Source organism: Podarcis pityusensis, assembly GCF_964106645.2.
Source record: "Podarcis pityusensis genome assembly, chromosome: 2".
Lineage (NCBI taxonomy): Eukaryota > Metazoa > Chordata > Lepidosauria > Squamata > Lacertidae > Podarcis > Podarcis pityusensis.
Window position 1 is genome coordinate 89,531,774 of NC_138029.1, and position 24,024 is coordinate 89,555,797.

Consider the following 24,024-nt stretch of genomic DNA (forward strand, 5'->3'; position numbering starts at 1 on the left):
AGCCACCCTTTTGGTCTCAGGGTTTATTTGGCACAAGGAATGACAATATTTTAATTTGTAGCAGGATTTATTAATTTTTTTACAGCTATATCCTATGCAGCGTTAGTTAGGTGTGCCTCCTCAACCCATTGATTTCAATGTATTTAGGTATATATTAGCTTCCTTTGATGCTGTTGGAAGTGCCTCTGTTGGGAGCAAATAGAAATTTGCTGGGCAGAAGGATTTCTGTCAGGACTGTTGGGGGAGAGGTCCAGTACCACCTCTGCTACTGTCCTGACCCTGGTGTCCCTGGTCCTGCTGTGGCTCTTATTTGGAAAACAAAACAAAACTAGACAGGTAGAAGAATGCAATCACACACATTCAACATCATGTCCATCTTGCTTCCAATACTATATAAGATCAGGCTGACACCTTATTTTCACTAAAACCTATTTTCCTGTATGCTTAGCTCTGGAGCATGCAAAGTAATATCCATGGCTGAGGTGCCTCTGAGCGGGAGAAGTGTGCCTTCCTTTGGTTACTAAGGAGCTTCAGCTAGCCACTGCTGTAGTTTTAGCAGGCAGATCTTCCAGGGACCAGGATACTTCCTTGCAGTAGTGTTCCTTTGCTCTTGCTGCAATGCTGAAGAGGCAGTGGGAGATGTAAGCATAGCCTCGGCTTCAATTTTGCTTTTCACAGTTGTCCTCATCATAAAAAGTTGCAGAGACGGAGGCAGTGTTATAGCTGAAACAAAGTGTGCATTGAAATGAGAGTAAATTTACCATTAAAGGGCTATGGGGTGGCAATTTCTCCATGAGACATGAGTTTAGGCTTCTGTTAAACGTTGTGTTGAATGGGCTAAAACTGGCTGCTCACTGCAGGGGGGGGGGAATAATAATAATCCCTTGGCATATGGAGATACTGCACGAGCTCATTCTTGTGGGATTTAACAGACATACCAGTGACTCTTTTTTTTTTAATGCTTGCCTGCCAGAAATGAATGATATGGTGATGCATGTGTAGTATCACGAAAGACAAAACTGCTGGAGTTTAGATTGAAAAGGAAGAATAGGGATCAACCAATTTTAAAAAGTGAAACATCTGGGCCATGCAGTCCCATTCTTGGTAGTTTTTTGTGGGGGGTTTTAAAGGGAAAGATTTCTAGGACAATCCAGGAAAATAAAAGCCTGAGAAACCTGTGATGTATTTCTCAACACTATCAATTGAACTGAAAGCCATCAGTGGTTCTGGTAGGAATATCACAATCTGGAGTTTGAGGTTGGGAGGCAGCTGCAGAGGAGAGGATGGGGAAGCTTCATTGCATGAGTAGTAAAGACTGGAGATACTATCAGATTGTGATGTTTCTACCAGATTTTGAGGCTTTGCGTGGGGATGCAGGGGCAAGGAAGAAGACAGGGAAGTTCCTTTGTGCAAGTGGAAGCCTGCTGTGCAAACGGAGCCAACATATGTAGATTGTGCGTCCATGTATTGTGCGGCTACGATAAAAGTAGAACTTCCCCAGTGATATTTTCTAGCGTGGGACTGAAACAGTCTGAGTAAATGTGTGCTTGGAAGGAGGTAACATTGAGTTCAGTGGGACTTACTTCCTTACATAAAGGAAGTTTCCTGCTTGGCAGGGGGTTGTACTCGATGGCCCTTGTGGTCTCTTCCGACTCTATGATTCTATGATAAAGGGCTGCTGACCAAAAGGCATTTCTGGATCTTCAGGTGGCAGAAAGATGGTCCTTTAGAAATCACATTTTGCATAGCAAACAGACAGTTTTTTATTATATTTGAAATAATTTGGTGATCCATATGCAGGTTTCATTCCATGCCCCACAGGTAAATTGGCTGACAGTTCAATGCTTACAGAATATTCCAAAGGTGTTTAAGCTTGGAGGGGTAGAGAGTGTCAATTCAGCAGCATACCCTGGTGATCTTTGAAAAGAGGATCCAGCATCTCTGTAAACAGACATTGGACTCAGGAAACAGGCAGGCATCCAGTGAAACAGAGCAAACAAACATCCTGCCAGGATGCACCAAATTCAACAATACTGCACAACTTTGTGGCTGCAAAACTACATCCAGGCTCCCAGCGTAGCATAGGTTTCCCCCATTCATTATTCCCCTTACCAGTTAATAAAGTCGTTCTCAAGTTGTGGGGTTGGGATCAAATCTGAATGTGCTGGAACATTTGGAGGAGGAGGCACAAGTTCCAGGGTGCAAGATTATGAGTCAGGCTGCACCTTGATCTCTCAGAAACCTGTACCTGGATAGATTGAATGGGAGCGAGCCCTTAATGAGTTTGTGTGTGTGTGGTGGCTACTTGTGGGTTGTATGCTGATTTGTGAATATGCAGAGATCCTTGCACACTAGAGGAAGAGGTACATTTGCATCCACCCCCAAAACCCAGCACTGAAAACAGAGCATAGCCTTAGAATGGAGCCCAACTTCAAATGTTGAGAGGCACAAACTAAGCTCATGCATATAATTCATATCACAGAGCACTACAAGCAGGCAGGATTAAAAATCCTGGGCACATAAAAAATGTCCTAACCTGGCACTGAAAACCAAGAAGAATACAATGTCTGTGCCAGTCTAATGGGGGGGGGGGCATTCCACTGCTGGGAGATCACCACCAAGAAGGCAGTGTCCTTTAAGGCTTCATTTTGCAGATGAAACTGAAGAGGGCCTCATCTGAAGAACTAGATACAACTGGTCACAGATGAAAGAAGCAAGCAGTGACAGAGGAAGCACAAGTGATTTATGTTTCCTGTTTCCTTGTTCTTTTTGGACTTTGCATCAGAGGAAATGCATGAGTCCCTGCTTTTATTACAGCGTGGAAATAATCATTCACGCTTCTTCCACAGTTCTTCTGCAGCTCGTTTGAACATCTCAAAATTGTTGAGGTTCTTTCCCACACTTTCTCTAGGATGACTGCTCCAGAAGTCTGATGTCCAAGCTAAAATTATGAATGCTGTTTTATAGTCATGAGAAGATACTGTACGAATATATTGTCATCTTTATCCTAAATAACTTCTTTTTTACAATAAATTTAAAAAAATAAAAAATTGTCCAGTAGCACCTTAGAGACCAACTAAGTTTGTTCTGGTATAAGCTTTCATGTGCATGCACACTTCTTCACACATGCAGACACCTACACACCAATATACGTACTCCCTGTCGGACTATCTTCTGTATTTGCAGTGATTCCAATCTTTTCATCTGTATATACAAAAAGGCTAAATGCATGCCTTGGTTTTCCGGGCAGATCTGACTGGACAGATAGTAAAGCTCGCTGTAAATTTGTTTTGTTTTCTTTTATCTCATGGAAATAACTTTTTAATTGATCCTATCCACATATAATAGCATAGATGAGGTATAGGGTTCTTCCCAGAAATGCTATCAGCAGCCCATTCTGAAGTTAACCTTTTCCATGTGTACATGCTCACTGATTTACTTCAGATACAATGCCATCGTAAGGTAAAGGTAAAGGGACCCCTGACCATTAGGTCCAGTCGTGACCGACTCTGGGGTTGCGGTGCTCATCTCGCTTTATTGGCTGAGGGAGCCGGCGTTTGTCCGCAGACAGCTTCCGGGTCATGTGGCCAGCACGACTAAGCCGCTTCTGGCGAACCAGAGCAGTACACAGAAATGCCATTTACCTTCCCGCTGGAGCGGTACCTACTTATCTACTTGCACTTTGACGTGCTTTCAAACTGCTAGGTTGGCAGGAGCAGGGACCGAGCAACGGGAGCTCACCCCGTTACAGGGATTCGAACCGCCGACCTTCTGATCGGCAAGTCCTAGGCTCTGTGGTTTAACCCACAGTGCCACCTGTGTCCCTACAATGCCATCATGCCAGGCATTATTTAGGAAAACATTGCCTCTCCTTTGTCTTATAAACTGGGAAAAGGGAAAACACTTTGATAGGCACTTACAAAATTACTTAAGTCTGAGCATCACTTAGCTGGCTATTGCCACTAATCCTTAATGGTATTATCTGGGTTTCCCCTGCTATATATTTGTATGCTGCCTTGGTATCTCTGCAGATTAAGGATGCCTAGAAGCATTTTCAGTCAGTCAAGAACTGGCTAAAATATTGCTATAATGGTAGCAATGAAATAGCAATGGGGGGGGGGGGGAAATGGCTGGTACGTAGTGCCGGTTAGGTACTTACACCAGCGTAATCTCATTCATACTGCTCTTTTATACAGATACTTAGACCCTGCATGGATATTTAGCATTACCATCCCCCTCCTGGTAAGCTGAGGAGCATTAATTTGAATTTCATAGTGGCAAGTCATGGCCAGTGAGGCCTTAGAAGAGACTACAGAAACATTTCCTTGAATGTAAAGACAAAACAGATGGGAAATAACTCTAATGGGCAATTAACAAAACACAACCACCATTAATGTTTAATAAAACTGAGGGATACTAATCATGGCTGCCATAGCAACAGTGCGCTAGGGTGGCTTCCTTAATCATCACCAACCATACAGTGTCTTTGGTTTCGTGGAAATATTTCTCATAAATAAAATAAGCAGAATTTGTAGCCAAGGGGTGTAGCAGTGCATGCTGGGAAGAGCCTGACAATGCCTCACATGAACTCATTTTTTTTGTTGGCGGGGTGCCCTTCATTAGCTGTCTTTTCTGAGACTTGGAATGACCCTGAACAATGTGGCTGCATTACAGGCAAAGAAAGTGTATGTATGGCCTTCCCTGTAATTAAGCAAACTTTGAATATGCAAAGGATGCTGCAGCCGAATTCTCTTATTTATTTTTTGCACCGGCACCATCTCATTTGGGAGGTTGAATTACTAGCTGCATGAACCAAGAGCATTTTTGTGGCTTAGTAACAAAATTAATTTCTCTTGATACTCTTCCTGTGGCATTAGTTCCCATATTTAATCTGTTTTTGAAATAAATAAATAACCACAGTCAAATTCATTTCAGTGAACCATTTCTTAATAGCTGAGGCTTTTCCTCTGCTAACCTCACCAATCCCCAATTTCCAAGGGGCTATAATGAATTTGTCTCTGTGGGTATGTTTAGCCCTTGTTAAACAGGGATACATAATGAGATCACAGCAACGTGGGGGTCACCAAGATGATTAGATTAATGTTGGCAGGGTGGGTAATTTATGAAGCAATAAGTAAATGATACAAAAACTTCCCTGACAAGCCATTTGTCACCTTGTCATATGGAAAGTCTGCTGTTGAGGCTGTTTGAGAAGCAAACATGGGCTCTTTAAAGGGATAAGAAAAGAATATATTTCTCCTTGTGCCATAATAAACCTGATAGATAAAGATTGATTGAGCAGGAAGCAGGGTGAGTGTATAGCATGGAAGGAACTAATGATCAGGATTCGAGCATTCCAGTTCTATTTTCCAGTGTTCAGAGCTATGGTGTATGTTTTGCCAGGTGTAAGGTCCCAGGTTGCATGCCTAATACCTCCAGTTAAAGGACTGCATGTTTTATGGTTAAGAAGGCAAACTGCTGTTAAAAGTTGACAGTACTCAGACAGAACAAAGACCCTGTGTAAGTCAACACTATGTCACCATCATGGTGGCTGGAGTTTGCTCCTGGATTTTACACTTGTGTGGGTGCAATATACAGAAACACAGATAAACACACTACATTTCCTTGTGAAGAGAGCTTCTTTCCTCTCATATTGTCCATAGGGCTAGTGGCACTCAATGGTTCCCTCACTATGCTCCAACCGTACAAATCACCCATTTTCCCCAGTCTTAAAATATTTTCTTAGCTTTAAATGCATTGCGACATCTGATTTCCCTCATAATGAATTCAATCTTACTTTTTAATATCAGTTCTGTGACTTGTGCTTTTCAGTCTTCAGTATTTGTCTATCCATGTGCCTCTTCGGGTTCTTGCTTACATAGCTTATCCCAATATAATAATGGGGCTCATTTTTTATACAGATATTTTATTAAGACGTTCTGCCAGCCTGATTAAATAATCCGGCAGTAGTGGCATAGTAGTGGATTGTTGCTTATTTTTTAAAGAAGTTTTGACTTTGTGGAGATTCATGGAGTGGAATCATACAGATACTATTCAGGGAATAATGATAGCCTGAGAAAACGTACAGGGGGAGGAAGGCCCTGATTTGCTTTCTCCCCACTGTAGCAGATTATACTTTAAAAGAGAGATCTTCTGAATCTTCCGCCATTTTGTCTAGCTTGGCCCTTAACACTTGGTAAATCCCAGTGTGAGGTATGACCCCATGGTTTCACACAATAGACATTTCCTCAGCATAATTAAATATGCAATATTTTGGGAATCTGTAACAGGGATGGGGGAGAAATAGGCTGTAACCAGCCAGGAAAGCTACTGAATGTTTGCACCACAGGGGAAAGTGTGCCACTGTTCCATTGTGTGTGTGTGTGTGTGTGTGTGTGTGTGTGTGTGTTAAAATCAAAAGGGGCAGCAGAAGCTGAACATGGAAAACATGAGAGGAGTATGTTGTGATTATGATGTTACACAGATACCTTGTAAAAGTGAGTAAAGCACGGCTATTTCACAGTAAGCAGTGACACTCAGCTGAACTCCTGAACTACTATTTGTAGATTTTATATAACAGCACACACCTTTCTAAGTGCTGAATGCCACAAGTTAGCCAACTGTACCACTGTGTCCTGAATGATTCTATCTAAGCAGGCTTGTTTTTAGTGTTCTTTAGCCAGTATTCACAAGACATTTCCTTACTATTACTACTTTTCTTACTTCTTACTACTTTTCTATATAACTTTTGATAGTTAATAGGGTTTGTGCTCTTGCTGGGTGAGGCTATTCCCACAACAAAATTTCCAGAAGAACTGTCTGCTCATTGCATTATAAACAGATAATCTGAAAATGCCCCATATCATTTGACCCACTGGTAGAAGTTATGCAGGTGTTTGGTTAATGTGAGCCGGGTTACAAAGCAGGCGAGTGGTAAAGCCGCCACTCAGCCACTCCGTCACATGACAAATCCTCCCACCCACATTTGAAACACTTCCATTTGGTCCTTTCAGGAACTTGGCAATCAGACCGTTCCCCAGATAGTTCATCAAGTTGCTCCTTGTAGTGGACCTAGAATGCCAGTGAGACTTGTGAGGTATGTTGCAAGTAATTGATTTTGTCTTTCTCTTTGTACAGATGAATGATGTTCTGCTGTATACGTATCCCCAGAAGGATGGCAAGTATCGCCTGAAGAACACCTTGGCTGTGTCTGGCATGAGGGTAACGTTAACACCCTCTCTTTTCTTTAGCACTGCATTTTCATCCAGCTGGAAGCCTTTTAGTTCTCTTTGGCTGGAAGGGAGGAGAGATGTTTTATCTTCAGGTTATCTTTGTTTGCTACAGGAGCTAAAATGAGAAAAGTATTTAAAGCGCAGGAATTTAGAACAGGTTCAGCAGCAGTGGGCAAGGATGTTAATAAAGTCCTAATGAGGCAGTTTCCAAAGAGGCTGGTCCTGAATAATGTAAATCAAAATTGATTTACTATCTAGTCAGGATTCCCTTTGGTTCTCTTTGCCACTCCTGAGAGTTGCTTTAGCTAGGGGTTAATGTTGGAGCACTAACAAGAAGCCCTTCTCCACATCAACAAGTAATGAAGCAATGTGCTGTTGGACAGGGCAGTGTAAGAAGTTTTGGATCAATTTAAATTAATATGTTTCTGAAGAATGTGAAAATTATTCATTGCACCTGTGCCTCCCCAATTTTTTTTCTTTAAGAGATTGGTGAGAGGACAGAGTATATGCCTGATTTGTGAAGTATTCAGAACATTTTAAATTTAAACAACAGGGAAAGTCCTGCGATACTGGTTTAGCTTAATTTCTCCACACTGCCTAGAAAGCTGCTGTCCGAAGCCGTGCTGAATGGATCCAAACCTTCAGATGTCTATTATTCTTTTTCATCCTTTAAGAACATTCACTTTTCCACCATCTCAATTCCAGAGAGTGGGATCCAGTGGACCAGGTGGTCTTGACCTGGCATTGTAGCCGACTAAGTTCTACTCTACCTATTTAAATTAAAACGCCTTAGCGATGTCTGCTGATTTCAATGAGTGTGACTAAAATAAAGTTCAACCCCTTGTTTCTCAGCTTCGGTTTCCCATTCATAACATGGGAATAAAGATCTGCTGGTGTGCTCTTTGGAGGCTCGATCTGCTGCCTCCCCAGTAGCCCCCCCCCCAATTCTGCCTCTACAGAGGCCTCTTGGTGAATATGAAGCACTGCTGGTCTTCTCCCACATTTGTAGATCTTTATTCCCGCCCCCCTTTTTCCTGATGTAGACCTTCACTCGCAAAGCCATTTTGAGGTTTGCCTCAGGTGCCAAAATGTCTTGGTCTGGCCCTGCAGCTGCCTGAGGTGATGCAGTGCTCCCAACAGAGTACAAACGCTTTCACTCATTCCACTAGCCTTCCTCCTGTGTTTACTCGGTGTTATGTCTGGAGTTGGGATCCTTGAATAATAGGCAGGGAGGGTTTTATAATGTAGCATCTTATTGGCCGTTGGAGCCGTCCAATCTGGCTCCAGAAGGGAAGTTTGAAGTAGCCTATCAGGTGTGACCTTGGGTGTGAATAAAGGATATATAGCCTGGGTCTGGGAGGGGCCAGCCAAGCAACACACCCAATGACTGTTTTTACCAGCACACTGAAATAAACTCCATGAAACCTATGGCTGTTCTCTTGAGTATATTTCACTTGGCATGCCTCCTTGGAAAACCCATCACTTAGTTTTATATTATGTGAACACCTCAGAAAGCCTGTCTGTGTTGATGGGCACTTTGAGACCTTCTTGGGAACCAGAGGCCACCGCGTTGCCCCAGCTCTATGACAAAAGGGATTTAAGTGTCTGCGTGCTCTGGGCATGGATGGTTTTTAACAGATTTCCTTCCTACCTACAGACAAATGTCATTTGTTTTTAGGTTAGCCGTCCAGTGACAGAAAAGGCACAAAATGTCCTGAAGATTGAATACGCTGAAAATTGCTTAACTCTATCGGCAAGGTAGGCAATATCATAGCACTATTCGTTTTTCTGGAAAAAAATTGACTCCCTAGACGAGTCCAACTGCATCCCAAGACTTAGCTGGCATCTCACTATATTTAAACTCCATTCATATCCATGGGGTCCTAGTGGATAATGGGCAAGTGTTCAACTATAAAGAAGGCATTCATTTTGAACGTATAGCTCAGAAGACATAACTGTCTCAGCACTTATAATGAGCCGAAGGCTTTAGCTCAGCACTTCAGAAGATCTTAGACAGAGAGCGGAGAGCAGAAAATCTATTTCTAATAGACTCGTGGTCTGTCTCTTGATCTTTCGTAACTTCCCTGCTGTCACGCTTTGCCTCTTTCGCTTCTTATAACTTCACTTGTCATGTCCCTGAGGTAACTGGTGGGCTAATAAAAAGTCATAATTACCTAATTCTGCCTGGTGGGTTTTAGGGCATTTTATAGCGCTTAAATGAAAGAGGAAAGATTATTTTTTTGAAAAAAACTGACAATGTAATGGAGGTCTCTGTTTACAAGGAACCTTCCTAATGAATTAACAACTATTCAAACCAAAAAGTGCATTGAGATCACAGGATTGCCGGCAGCACAAATGGAACCTTGCTGCTATTACTGCATCTGGGCTCAGTGAAGAAAAGTTTAGGTCTTAGAAAAAACTACATTCATAGGGTTTTGCCTTTATACCCTGTCCACTAGCTCCCTTTACCTCGGTTGGCAAAGAGCAGCCGTTCAGGTAGGAATCAGAAGAGCACATGTTTAGAACCACACATTAGTCAAAGTGATTTCCCCCCCTACCTTTGAGCAGTTCATTCTCATGAAATAGGAATGAATAAGATGCATGAGTTGCAATTAAGCACTGTGAGAAGGAAATAGACAAAATATTAGAATTGTATCAACGCGTTGGGTCGCAGGGACCCATTAGAAGCAACTTTTAAGAAATCAGATGACCCCTGAAGTCTGCCATAGGCACAGATCAAGACCATGGGGGGGGGGGCGGAATCTGTAGGCAGAGCTAGTGGTATATCTGGCCTTGAGATCTCTCTCATCTTTGTTGTGTAGCTGGCTGGAGTTAGTTCTTATGCAGACTGCAAATGAGATTCTTTGTGCTTTATCTGTCTGTCAGACACACAAGCCCAACCAGGCAGTGCCCATGTAACAATGGGACTTTAGATAGTCTTGTAGGAGGCTATTCAGCAAAATTATCTTTAGGCTGCTGTGAAACCCTGCTTAGCATTGAGATTTGTAGGGTCTTCCTCATGGCTAGTTCCCGTGCTGCACTGATGTTTCTTGCTGCCTGCCACAGTGCAGTAGCAATCAGGGTCCACGTTTCCACTGTTCTTAAACCAGGAATTGGCAAAATGTAACTCAAGATCAACTGTTAATTTGAATCTGGGTAATCTGAAGTGAATAGGCAAGGATTTCTGGCTCCCAAACTGTTGAACAAGACCACAGCAGTATGGCTCCCCCTCTGTAATTATACTGTTGAATTTGGGGGTAGGGATGAAGAGGTAACCAGGAGCGATTTTTGTGTGTGAAAGGACTGTAAGCTTAGTTCCGTTCTGGTCCTCAAAAAACAAATTCCTGGGCTGAGCATTACTGAATTCTAAGTGTATCTCTTTTGCACTTGGTGAAACAGGGTTCTGCTAAAAAAAAAACAACTATTGCAGTTTGCTCATCACTTGATATGCACAGTTAAAAACAAACCAGCTTTCACAATGAGGGCTCAGGAAGCCACAACAATATGATGATGATGATGATGATGATGATGATGATAACAATACATTTATTTTTACCCTGCCTATTTTCCTGATGGGACTCAAGGCAGCTTACAGATCAGAAAATACCTTGGGTGGCACTTCTGGTAGTTTTGGCTTGTGCATCCAGAGCTGTGTGCCCTTCTTCATCCCCAGCAAGCTACTTACACAGAAAAGATCAGTGCCAATTAACAATGCAGCAGCCAAATGTTCTCTCCTCACTTAAGCAATATATCAGTCCAGAAGCAGTTTAATGGAGCAGAAAGCAGATGGAAAGTGTCTGTGGAAGATCAGGCTTTTGTTGGCATATAATCCCTGATCAGATGTTCTGGCTAACTTTGCTGTAGTGCACGCTGTTGCTTTGTGGGTTCATTCTTCCCTCTTTCTCAAAGATGCTTTGAACTTCGTGGCAGGTGATTCTATGCTGCGGTTTGTCTATGCATATATCTGAGGGATGCCCCATATTTCGTGCTGAGCATATCTGGCGCACATGCATCAAAACCATCCTTTGAAGGGTGGCATATGAATTTAATAAATAATAATAATAATAATAATAATAATAATAATAATAAGTGAGAAGTATGACAGCAGTTGGAAGTCGTTCATCTTGCAGCAAGTAAATGTTTTTTACAGACAGACACAGACATCTTATCCAATTGACACTCCTGGCTAACAATATGCAATTTGTTGTTGTTTAGTCGTGTCCGACTCTTCGTGACCCCATGGATCAGAGCACGCCAGGCATTCCTGTTTTCCACTGCCTCCTGCAGTTTGGTCAACTGTTGGTCAACTGATAGTAGCTTCGAGAACACTGTCCAACCATCTTGTCCTCTGTCATCCCCTTCTCCTTGTGCCCTCCGTCTTTCCCAACATCAGGGTCTTTTCCAGGGAGTCTTCTCTTCTCATGAGGTGGCCAAAGTATTGGAGTCTCAGCTTCAGGATCTGTCCTTCCAGAGAGCACTCAGGGCTGATTTCCTTCAGAATGGATAGGTTTGATCTTCTTGCAGTCCATGGGACTCTCAAGAGTCTCCTCCAGCACCATAATTCAAAAGCATCAATTCTTTGGCGATCAGCCTTCTTTATGGTCCAGCTCTCACTTCCATACATCACTACTGGGAAAACCATAGCTTTTACTATATGGACCTTTGTTAGCAAGGTGATGTCTCTGCTTTTTAAGATGCTGTCTAGGTTTGTCATTGCTCTTCTCCCAAGAAGCAGGCGTCTTTTAATTTTGTGGCTGCTGTCACCATCTGCAGTGATCATGGAGCAACAATATGCAATAGTGATAGCTAAAGATCCATCCACATCGCTGCTTTCACCTGCATTTCTTTTCAAATCCTCTTTCATTTACTCCCTGTCGTAAATGAACACAGTGATTGTGGGCCAGGCTTCTGTTAGTGCAAGGGCTTTTGCTAGTGCAGCAGGGCTTTCCTGTCCCTACCCATCTCCTGTGCCCCCCTAATTGGCTGAGGAGATAGAGAGAAACCCCAGTACAGCATGTGGGGGGGGGGGATCATTCCATCAGACAAGCATTGCTTGCCTGACAGAGCATCTCCTTAGTGCTACATTGAATTCCTCCCATTATTTCCAAAATGCATGTATATATCCAGAGATTTCAGCTAGACTTCATTTAGCATTTCAGGTGGGTTGGGAGGGGTCTTGTGCCTTCATCAGCTGCATGAAGCTCTCCCTAGCATTCAGAAGCAGTACTGGGGCAGAGGGAAATCTACCCATTAAATTTTTGTTTGTTAATAAAGGCACAAAAATCCTGCTGGAAATAAGTTACAATCGGAAAAAGCTTTCTGACGGTAAGAGCTGTTCGGCAGTGGAATAGACTTCCATGAGAGGTGGTGGACTCTCCTTCCTTGGATGGCCATCTGTCTTGGATGTTTTAGCTGAGATTCCTGCATTGTAGGGGGGTTGGACTAGATGACCCTTAGACCCCTTTCAACTCTAAGATTGGCAATGTGAACATCAGAGGTCTTTAATAGATGGAAGCCATCTCGCAAGTAAGGACTTGGGTGAGGGAAGCACGCGGAGAGTAAATAAAGCTGGGAGGCACAGACGCAAGGTGACGCAAGGTATCTCATCTCATTATGCCTCTGTCCTGGGCCTTCTTCTCACCAGCAGGGTAATTGAGTTTTATAGCAGCTGATGTTTTTCACAGTTAAGTGCTCATGGGGGTGTGGGGATTCAGCCTCAGTCAAGCACCATTGATCAGCTTCTGGTTTTCTTTCACAAAAGATAAACTAGTCTCAGATGTCTTTGCCTGATACCGCACACAAGAGCACAGGCTGGAGAGATAACAGGGGCAATGCTGCCGGCCCAGCACTGATGCTAGTGGTGATTTTATACAGAAACTAAAGAGCAGGTCACATTAAGATGTTGCTGCTGCTGCTGTTAATTTCTATTTTTTGTCCATGCCCTCCACAAATTTCCAGGGTTGGTTACAGCAATTTAAAACACAGCATGAAAACCAGTGTAAAACGGATTACAGTCACAAGACCAGGGTGGGTCCTAAAATACATATATCTCAAGTGTCAATTCTTTGTAAAGTTCAGAGAGCTCAGAACTGCACACTCACTGAGGAGCAAAGTCACCAGCATCCTGCATGCTTTTGATACAAAATTCCCTCAGTCTAAATTTGGAACTAATGTCTTTTTGCAAAGGGGAACTTAATTTAGCTTCTTGTAATAACCATTGGTCTCATTCCCTGCCAATGGTTACACCAACCAACCTGCAACGTTAGTATCGTGCAACCCAGCAATACTTTATAAAATCTAGGGCTTCTAACCGACTGAAATGCAGAACTCTTCAAATGGCATTTCACATGAGACTAGAAAGAAGCTGGAATGCAGCGCAGGAGGGATCAGGGGATCAACCCTTTACAGATGCTCTTCAGCTTGATATCTTGGCTCTCCTTTAACCCTCGCCCACTCTTAACTTTCTTAAGGCTGCTCAGCCTACAAGCTGTAATTTCTGCTTCAGGCACTTGCTCTCTCTCAACTTCAAGACAGAGGGAGGTTTAGAGCACCAGCAAGACAAAACTTCCAATGCAGCAGGGTTTTGTGACCACTGAGCCATTTTCTCACAACTAGATGAGAGGGCAGGAAATTCGTAATTAGATCTCCCATGTTTTTGGGAAAAAGCAAATGCAGTTTTGCTGGGAAGGGGATTCAGTTCTGATCCCCGGCAATGGAGGTGAGGGGTCCTTAGGGTTCATCCAGCAAAACCCCTTGTTTAGCACTGAATTGGAACCAACAGCAATCAAGTTTCCGCAGTTTGTCATTTGTTCCAATTTAGCGCCAAAGAGCAGGTTTTCTGGGGGAAAGCAGCAGGACAAAGGCAAAGCCACTTGGGTCCAAAACTGCTCAGACCTGTGCTTTCTAGGCATGAGACAAGCAGAAGCGCGGACAAGCCCTTACTTGCACATATTTTTTGTGCTCTAAATCTATTTCTTCACACCCTACCTGCCTGCAGCTGCTATTTGCCCTATGGGGGTAAACATAAAGATACCCATATGCCAGTTGCAGAGGGCCAATTCCTATTGAAGTCCTGGCAAAGCAGGTGGAATAGTTTTAACTCCCTAAGAATTACTCTCTGAAAGCTTTTCATAGTGCAACAGCGACCTCTAATGTCTGCAGAAGTATGGGCTTACTGCTCTTGCATGCAAGTTTTGGGGTTGTCATTTTTTGCAGCCTTGAAATGTCGTTGGCATCAAAAATGTATTTTTCCCAAGGGAAATCCAGCAAGTATTTTTGTAAAACAAAAATGTGTCTTCTACGACTCGTTTGTTGTTTTTGCAATTTAATTGACTCGTTTGTGACATCTACATAACGCATTACAAATTAAGACTCATTTCGAAGCACCTCAGATCAATGCAGATTTCCTCTCCTGAAGGGCGCATGGACAGACTGCTATGAATGGGAGGGCTTTGCATGACCTCCGTGGACAGCCAGAAGAAGAGCAAGAGGAAAGGAATCTTAAGGACAAAATCCTGCCGTTAAGAAACAGGATGCCCAACTCTGACCAAGTTGCTTGCATTTCTCTCCACAGCTCATGCTCTGAAAGGGACGAGTGGTACAGCTGCATCAGTAGATGTATCCCGGATGACTACAGAGTTCACACTACAGCTGCCTTTCACAACAGTGTTGAAGTAAGAGCATGTTCCAGTGGCTTGTCTGACCTATTTGAGTAGGTTTAAGAAGACCCTCCATGAGCTAGGGGCTTCCCTTGCATGTGAAGAAAGGCTCCAGCAGATTGAGTGGACAAGACCAATAGTGGGTCCAATGGTCAAGAAGGAAGTTTTCTGCATGTACTGTAGAGAGAAGTGAGAGGCAGATGGGGCTTGTCAACCTGGGAAGGTAGCCCGCCTAGGACAAGGAAAACTTTGATGCTCAACCTTGCAGGTTATCTTTGGGAGCATAAACCCTACACAAATTCGGAGTGCAGTCCCTAAAATGGCTGGATGGTGCCTTGTACGCCTCCTTCTGTCAACTCCTGCAGCCAAGCTGGTGTCAAACTTATTGCTCTGCCTTCCTTTGGAGCACATCAGTGAGGCCAAAAGGGGAGGGGGTCTTGTCGTCTGGGCAGCCCAGGACCTCCATACACACTGCCCAGGCTCCTGCCCCAGGGAGGTCACTTTGGTGCTGCTAATGCAGCGGTTTTACTTCACCCCTGCAGGTGTACTCCATTATTTATGGAGACAGAGGGATGCCAACGACAACAAGGAAGAGTCCCCTATGGCCAGGCATTTGGATTATTTTCATGTAAATTGCCCTGCCAAGGCTAGACAGCAAAGGTCACCAAAGCATGTGTGTTTAATATTCATCCATCATGCGGTTGCTCCTGGAATTTTAAAATTCTTTCCAGTTTTATTGTTGTGCAATGAGATACAGAGGAGACTCCAGGTATCTTGCTGTAATGAGGCTAGCATTAGTTGGTGTTTTATTTTTGCAAAGCACTATTATGTGATACTCCAGGATTCACAGACTGATGTTTGAATTGGTGGGTGGGTGGTCCTGCTGAGGCTGCACTGGATGGCCTTTTGATTATTTTCAACCCTGGTTCTCTGTGCTTAAATATGTTTTGTTTTAATTTAAATATTTATAACATGCAAGGGTAACAGCACTGCGATAATATTAAACCAAAAATCACATAAAACAAGAAATAGAGAACAAAAGAACTATACAAGATTCTCTGTACTGTAACTTATAAATAAAAGTTGGCTTGAAAAATGTTTTGCAAGGACATAAGTAAAAAAATTTCCAGTGCAATTCTATATTTCTTCCCACATACGGTAAGTATCCCCCTTTCCAGATGAATCTACCTGTATGCACACTATTGTACAAACTGAAAGCAAACTAGCACCTTGGGAACATTTTTTCTTTAAAAAAAAAATCCCCTTCCGTTTTTTTGAGAACAGATAAAGATTTGGAATAAGAACCAATGCATTCAGTAAAAATCCAGACTGAACACTAGATTTGGGGTTGTTAATGAAATTAAATCTATATACAATTTGTTAGATGTCCTAAGACATCGTAAAGTGACAGTTTAAGCCTGCTTCACATACAATTTCCTACCTAGATGTAAGTTTTGTGCATGTAGGCACAACTGTGTGCTGCATTCACCTCTTTATTTGCACATATAGCAAAATGGATATGCATTCATTCATGATAAACAATAGTGTGTATCTGGCCTAAGTGTAGCTTTACAACATATGCATTATTTTCTTTTAGGCGATCATAAAAGTAGACTTGTCTGGGACTGAGCAATAAAATGTTCTTTTCCATTCAATTAAATCCTGTGGTAGTCGCCTGCTGTGAGTTCTAGACTCCGTCTGGATTTTTAGGGTGAATCCAGAGCCAGCTCCCTACATGCAGCCATTTCATGCTTCATTTGGAAGCTTTGGGAATATGCTAGGGTAGCAGACTTTGATCTTTTGTTACAATGGTGCTAGAAAAGAGGAAGTGACTCAAAGATGGTGTTGCGCATGCATGTTCCATTTACTGGAGGAATGGCACCCTCTTGACTGATCCTCAGAATGTTGGGGGGGGGGAATGTCTCCAAGGCATCACTGTCTGTATCTATTGCATCACTGTCTGCATCTACTGCCGTTCTTTGAGATGGCATCGTCCCAAATGCAACCACTCTTTAGAAGTCTGCACATAATGCACATGCAAAGCACTGCCTTGGAGGCACTGCCTACCCCCTCTACTGCCATTGCAAGAGAGATCAGGTAGCAGGACCCACCAGATCAGGTTTTTGTGGGTTGCACTTTTCATGCTGAACGGTGAAAAGACTGGGGCTAGCACTGAATCCCAATGCACATACCCGCCAGTGAGTAGTTCAGGTGAAGCATAGCCTGTACTACGTGGCAGAGCTAAGAATAAAGCCAGTGCATTTTTGCATTATATTTCCAGCTTCGGGAAAGGCTGGGAATGTCCTTGGGTGAGAGACCTCCAACCCTGGTACCCGTGTCTCACGTAATGATGTGCATGAACTGCGGTTGTGACTTCAAGCTCACGCTGAGACGTCATCATTGCCATGCATGTGGGAAGGTAATTCGTGTTAAATCTGGCTGTTTTCACATATCTTAGCAACTAAGAGCACTCTGCTCAAAATATCTTCATTGCACCAAGTAGGACTTTCTAGCAGCTTATGACAAAAGTGGAGATGCCGTTTCGACACATAGGATTTCATAACAGCATTGCCCTGTGCTTCATGAACACAGCTGGGACTGTAGTCAAGCACAGATCAGTTTTACAGTGCTTTCAGAAGGCCTGTGGAGGCTGATCCCTGACATGGTGCTGATGCTGCTGTTACTCATTTCAGAAGATGATGGGCAGGATGTAGCTTTACTATAAAGAATGACGGCCACACATAAGTGGAAGATGACAAACAATGTGGTTATATCCAGGAAATAGAATTAAAGAGACTTGTTTCATTACATGAGTCATCTCAAGCTCTCTATCCTGTCCTCTGCTTAATGTACCTGGTTTCTGCTTCAGGGCAAATTGCATTGAATGTTGAATGAATATGCAGTGATGAGACTGGATGGTCCTGGACTGGATTAGCTTTTAAGTCTCTTTTGGATGTTTTCTACTCATGTCTCACTGGTCTGCAGAATGCATACATACCACATCTTCTGTTCTTGTAGATTATATGCCGAAATTGCTCAAGAAACAAGTATCCTCTGAAGTACCTCAAAGATCGGCTTGCAAAAGTCTGTGATGGCTGCTACACTGAACTGAGGAGGAGAGGTGAGTCCTCTCTGTCCCTCCTCACATGCCAAAAGCAAAAGGCTTCTTGGAGAGCAGCACTTTTTGACAGAGACACCCATGACAGAGAACTAATTTTGTGTTCACCAGCCATCCAGCAAGATTGATTCAGGCAGCAGGCATGAGCTGGTTACTGCACCAGTTCTCTTTGGAGCAATTAGCTATACCCTGCCACTCCTGGAGGGAGAACATTATACTGTGCTTGATGTAGGGTCAGTCAGTACACAAAGATCACATTTGTTCCCAGAGAAGAATATCCTAGAAGTTTTGACTTGTGTGAAATGCCCTTAATTACTGAGGGGTGTTTTTATGCATTGTTGCCACATCCTAGTCAGACCAATGGGCTTTCGTGTGTAGAGTTTAGAGATCCAATTTGGTGGTGTAGGATGAGTGTTTGACTTGAACCGAAAAGCCTAAGCTCAGCTATATTCAGTCTTGCAATCTAGCCTACCTAACAGGGCCATTGGGAAGATGAAGTAAGGAAATCTGTGCATGCTGTCCTAATCACTCTGGAGAAAGGGTGGGAAACAGTTGCAAGAAATAATAATGAAGTGCTTTGAGACTGGATCTGTTACTTGAATACAGAACAGGGTCGGCCCGCACAGCAAATAATTATTTCCCCGTCTTCCTGTATCTACTATTGCAGAGCGGCCACTAAGTGTGAGCTTCCCTACAAGTTCATCCAGGTTTTCAGGCAGTGCCTTCTCTTCTGTCTTCCACAATATCCACTACTCATCCTTCAAAAGACAAAAGAAAATCCCTTCAGCTCTTTTGGAGGTAGGATCAAGGATGCCTGCAAAAAGGCAAGGAAACTAAAAGACAGGAATGCTCATGTTCTATGATCAGTATATGTGATTTTCTCCATTGCAGAATTAGCCTGCTCTGCACATCACTTGTGTCACTGTGAGCTTCTACTGGGATATGCTGTTGTACCAAGGGATATTCTAGAATGGAAACATATAAAATGTGTGTGTGGGGGGGGGAATTCTCATGTTTCCATCTGAAAAAAACAATTAAAAGCATTTTTAAACAGACTTTACATACATACACACACGCACGAACACCCAATATGGAACCATATTTTATTCACTTCCTTGTCAACACGCTTCCTTGTCAAATTGATCACAACTGAGATGTATAAAAATGAGGGCAGCATGAACAGATTGAAATGCCACAGGCTGCAACTTAGTATTGTCCCAAGTTACCTTGCCACAATCTTCTAGGGACAAAACTCTGTCCATTTTGAAACCAAAGCTGGTATCAAAACAATACTGCATTTTATTAGTAGTTACACCCAACAATCCCAGAGGGTGAAGCAGAAGCAAGACCAGCTAGCCCAGATCAAGCGTTTCTCACTTGAAACAGTTTCCCACTGTTAGTTTCTCACAGTCAAAAGAATATATGGACTCTGCAGTGGACTTTAGTGTCATTGGCTGCCTTGGGCATTTCTTATTTTTGTGAAATGGGAGATATAAATGTAACAAATAAATATGTGTTGGCCTTACTAACTTCTAGATTCACACTGCTAAACTTATCCGATTGCAATAAAAGCAAATAAAATTCAGATATATGGACATATTTACCTTTAATTCAGTTGGAAGCCTTTTAAAATAAAATAAGCACAGCAGTGGAGCTTTAAGGAATTGAAAACACATTTCAATGCGTAAACATCAATTAAATAAAAATAAACTGTAAGTAGTCCATTTTCAGATACAGCATTAAACTATGGTTTACTGTTCGTGAATGAGCTTGCCCCACCTCCTCATCTGGTGCAGTTGTGAGATCAGAAGCATCTGCTTCTAGTTTTAAACTAACCACAGCTCCATTATATTCAAACTCATGGGAACTGTGGTTAGTTCAAACTGTGGCTTTATCACCCTTGCTGGTTCACTTACCAGGGTTTAAGCGAACCACAGTGAGCTGTGGTTTAAAAATGGGAATCAGGTGGTTCTGACCTCATTGTGGCTGCAACAGAAGAGAGGGGTGATGGAAGTGCACTAGGTTAAGGCTTGTGAATGCTCATCCCTGCAATGCTAATAAAGACCAAAGCACCCCTTTGCGTCTCTTCAGTTAACAAACTCCCCTCAACAAAGGACTGCAGTACAGTGGCAAAATACATGTGAACTACAGCCTCGCTATGCACTTTGAAAAATATCCAAGGTGAAGCATTATAAATGTCATATGCTGTTTTGCTTAATGTGGGGGTTCCTGCCAGAAATAGGGACTAACAGACACTAGGATTCAAGAGATGCCACTGTGAATATCACTAGGATAATCCACAAGAATGGTTTTGTACTCCACAGCATTTTGTGTTTCAGATTATTAGTAGTTAGAACTGTCCTAATCTAGCAGCATCAACCTTACTTTCCATCTCACTGAAAAATGCTGTTTTGCCAAGTAAATATTGGTCTGTGCTTTCTACAATGTTCTGGACACCAAAACCCCATCATGTGCATCATTATTCAGAACTACTGTCCCTTGTCCAGGTAGACATAATCTAGTAGTATAAATGGGCAGCATGGCCAAAGATTTGGGAACACACACCTAGGTTGTGCAAAGGGTCCATTTGGTTGCAAAGCGGTATGCTTTTAATATTCTTGCTACTGACATGGATGCTTGTTTCAGAGGTATGTACATATCTGAATGGAAAGCTATTTAAATCAGAGGGGAGGGGCACATTCTTGGTCCTTCAAATTAATCTGTTCCTTTCCCAGGCATTTGTTGTCATGAATGGTTTGGTTCTTGCCCATTTCCAGGTGGCAGCTTCAGGAGAGGGCTCTTCTATCAGTGGCTATCTCAGCAGATGTAAGAAGGGGAAAAGGCACTGGAAAAAGCTGTGGTTTGTCATTAAAGGGAAAGTGCTCTACACCTACACAGCGAGTGAGGTAAGGTCTGCTGTCATTTGAGAACATTCTTAGGCTATCTATCGTGTACTGCACATTACATGCACAGAACTGGAAAGTGTATCTGGCACTGATAACTCTTATCCCCCACCGGCATAAAATGGTTATTTTAAACCTGTAGGACACTTCAGGATCGTTAAAATGTGCCACTGAACTTCGCTACGATCGTCAAGTGGGAGATTTCCGAAGATGGTTATCTGGAACCCAGCTTTGTTTATATTTTGCTGAGGCCCCAGGGCATACTCACTTGTACAATGAGAAACGGGCCTACTCTCTTTCTCAGAGCTCAGATCTCTGTATGTAGCGCTCCCTCCCTCTAAAGCCCATCTCCCCTTCTGCACTGATTTCAGGATAAAGTCGCCACAGAGAGTTTGCCTTTGCTGGGTTTCACAATTGCCCCAGAAAAGGAAGGCGGAAATGTGAATGCAGTTTTCCATCTTTACCACAAGCAAACTCTGTTTTATAGCTTCCGAGCAGAGGATAACAATTCAGCACAGAGGTACTGAGTGTTTGATCTGCCCACGATAACATACTAACCTGTGGGGGGAAACACGGTTTGCAATGCTTCTAGCTCTTCTAATGTGCTCTCACTCCCTTTTTGAAGCTCTTTGAATGCTGCTAAATACGCACAACTGCTTTTGCATCAGCTTTACATAGTGCAATCTGTTAACACAAACAGTCCAGCAAGCATTAACCCAGCAACAGAATTGGCTTGGCCATGGCAAAGGGTCTGAGATGGTTTGGATTGATGCAGATAGGGAAGCTCTGTGAAGGCAAATGAATTTCTGGTGTAATACAGTGGTACCTCAGGTTACATATGCTTCAGGTTACAGACTCCGCTAACCCAGAAATAATGCTTCAGGTTAAGAACTTTGCTTCAGGATGAGAACAGAAATTGGGCTCCGGCAATGCGGCAGCAGCAGGAGGCCCCATTAGCTAAAGTGGTGCTTCAGGTTAAGAACAGTGTCAGGTTAAGAACGGACCTCCGGAACGAATTAAGTACTTAACCCGAGGTACCACTGTAATTGGGAGTTGCTCAGTCCAAGCATACCATGTTACTTGGGGCCAATGAGTGTTATGTATTGGTCTTAGAATGCTCCTGTAATTGCTGTGCTTGAACATACGTGGGAATACATGATATTATGTTAGGATAGGTTTGTTTCCCACCAAACCATTAATGCTTGTAATTTACAGTGCAGACCTATGCATGTTTGTTAGCAGGCAAGTCCAATGGTGCTTTCTCCAGCTTACATTTACCTGTAATTGTAGCCAACCATAGGTTGATATGGAAGCTATGCACTTATGCAAACACAAGTGAATGTTTATACAAATAAGGGATAGTGTGAATAAGTGATCCTATGGTGGAAAATGCATCAGGCAACTCATTCTAGTATTTTCCAAATTTCACCTGTGTGGCGTATTATGGTTTTTTTAATAATAATAATGGAGCAATGGAACATACAAGCAGGAGGTTTACGGCACAATCCTACACATATCTACTTGGAAGTAAGGACCACTGAGTTCAAGGTGTGTATAAGATTGCAAATCTGAAACCTATTTGTTTCTACAGCTGTCCATACATTATAGCAACCATCTTCCATGCAAATAGGGAAGTGGGGAAGGTATCTGGCATCCTAGCTATAGTACAGGTGATGAAAAGCCAGTGTTGCAAACTGAACATTGTTCCCGTAACCCCAAAAATCAAGTCTAGGCTATGCATCATTCTGCATATGCGTGTTAATTCTTGCCTGAGCTTTTGAACAGAGACATACAATAAGATGATTATGATTCTACTCTCTTTTTTTCTTAGATGGATTGAAGCCATGGAGGAAGCATCTGTATTATAGCAGTTATCAACCAAGTGGACTTTGAATGAACACATTTATATTTGCAACAGCACCCTTCTGTTGGAAGAAACTGTATATATCCCCATGTGGCTAAACACACAGGAGAGAACTTGTATAAGACTATTTTGTTCCTTCCTCAAGCTTATTCCCTTACAGGTGGAAGCCTTTAAAACAAGGAATATTTATGGTCCTTTTTTCTATCTCTGCAAGTTCAAGTTCATCCTTCGCTGTACTCTGCTCCCATATAATACAGTTGCATATTTTCAAGATTTAGAATAAATGTATGCATTATTTCAAAAAGATACGCTTAGTCACTCATAGCAACTGGTTCAGTCCTATTTACTTAGAGAGTATCATCAACTTGTTTCTGTTTCAGCCATGAAGCTGAAGTATGGTGTCCTAAATTTTATTCAGATTACAGCTTCTTATCTAAAGAACTCTGGACTGACATTTACAGTGCCTGGGTGAAACTGTGTCATGCTTATTGGAATTCCTGCCAAAGAAAATGTGCGTAAACCACACAATGGTAAACCATTTCAATGGTAAGGAACAAAAAGGTTAATTCAACTTGGCATTTACATAGATGGTGGTAAGTCTTCTTTCTTACCTGTTTCATCAGTCCTCTGAAAGTCCCAACCCGATTCTACTGAAGAATACATCCATCTCCACTCCAGAGGATGTTAATTCATTGCAAACCTTCACATAAGGTTGCCTGAAACTGATTGTATCTAGAATTATTATACTGTTTTAATCGTTGAGGGCATTGGATTTTTAGTAGTAATATAGTAATAAGATTCATAATCCAAATCTAGTGTCAGCAGCACTTAACTCCAAAGGCAGAAAAACATTTAACTGTATTGGTGGCAAGATAAGGAAAGCTGGGAGAAATATTCCATTCAGTGTTTACACCAACTCTATTCAGGCACCCAGGCTGTACCCACACCATACAATGAAAGCACTCTTGCACCACTTTGATGGCTGTGACTTCAAGGATCCTGGGAAGTGTAGTTTGGGCATTGCGAACTGTGGCTTAGTGAAGGGTCTTGTAACAACCCTTTGCCCTTAGTTGCCGGGTTTCTTTGGGGGAAGCCATGACTATTACAGTGGTGCAGGAGTACTTTAAACATATGAGTCAGAGTGGCAATCTCTTACATCCCCATCTTCGACGCATGAAGGTCTTAAGGCACAAACCTGCTGTATGTGCATAGGCTCCTTGGCCAAGTTAGAACCCTGATCACGTAAAAC

General features: G+C 42.6%; 1 protein-coding gene and 1 long non-coding RNA gene across 9 annotated transcripts in view; one reads left to right on the top strand and one right to left on the bottom strand.

Annotated features, from left to right (window-relative positions):
• The window catches only part of FGD5 (FYVE, RhoGEF and PH domain containing 5), a 134,483-nt gene extending 111,404 nt beyond the window's left edge, over nucleotides 1-23,079 (top strand). For 2 of the 5 annotated variants that reach the window (XM_080995516.1, XM_080995515.1), the window contains exons 13-21: nucleotides 7,138-7,221; nucleotides 8,911-8,990; nucleotides 14,806-14,905; nucleotides 17,172-17,309; nucleotides 17,909-18,011; nucleotides 18,676-18,806; nucleotides 20,786-20,914; nucleotides 21,283-21,431; nucleotides 22,743-23,079. In XM_080995516.1, coding sequence (XP_080851642.1) covers nucleotides 7,138-7,221; nucleotides 8,911-8,990; nucleotides 14,806-14,905; nucleotides 17,172-17,309; nucleotides 17,909-18,011; nucleotides 18,676-18,806; nucleotides 20,786-20,914; nucleotides 21,283-21,431; nucleotides 22,743-22,779 — 951 coding nt within the window. In that variant the 3' untranslated portion in view covers nucleotides 22,780-23,079. Of the gene's footprint in view, nucleotides 1-7,137; nucleotides 7,222-8,910; nucleotides 8,991-14,805; nucleotides 14,906-17,171; nucleotides 17,310-17,908; nucleotides 18,012-18,675; nucleotides 18,833-20,785; nucleotides 20,915-21,282; nucleotides 21,432-22,742 lie in introns of all 5 variants that reach the window. The other 3 variants (XR_013982981.1, XM_080995517.1, XM_080995518.1) reach the window with 3 other exon arrangements.
• Nucleotides 51-23,501, bottom strand: LOC308471511. 4 transcript variants are annotated; one of them, XR_013982984.1, is made up of 3 exons: nucleotides 23,387-23,501; nucleotides 21,470-21,595; nucleotides 51-723 (listed from the first exon to the last, which is right to left on the bottom strand). It is a non-coding gene; the product is annotated as an uncharacterized lncRNA (long non-coding RNA). The 4 variants fall into 4 exon arrangements; XR_013982985.1 differs by lacking the exon at nucleotides 51-723 and adding an exon at nucleotides 7,157-7,293; XR_013982986.1 differs by lacking the exons at nucleotides 51-723; nucleotides 21,470-21,595 and adding exons at nucleotides 7,209-7,347; nucleotides 9,791-9,851 and having other exon boundaries at nucleotides 23,387-23,492.
• Between the last annotated feature and the right edge of the window lie 523 nt (nucleotides 23,502-24,024).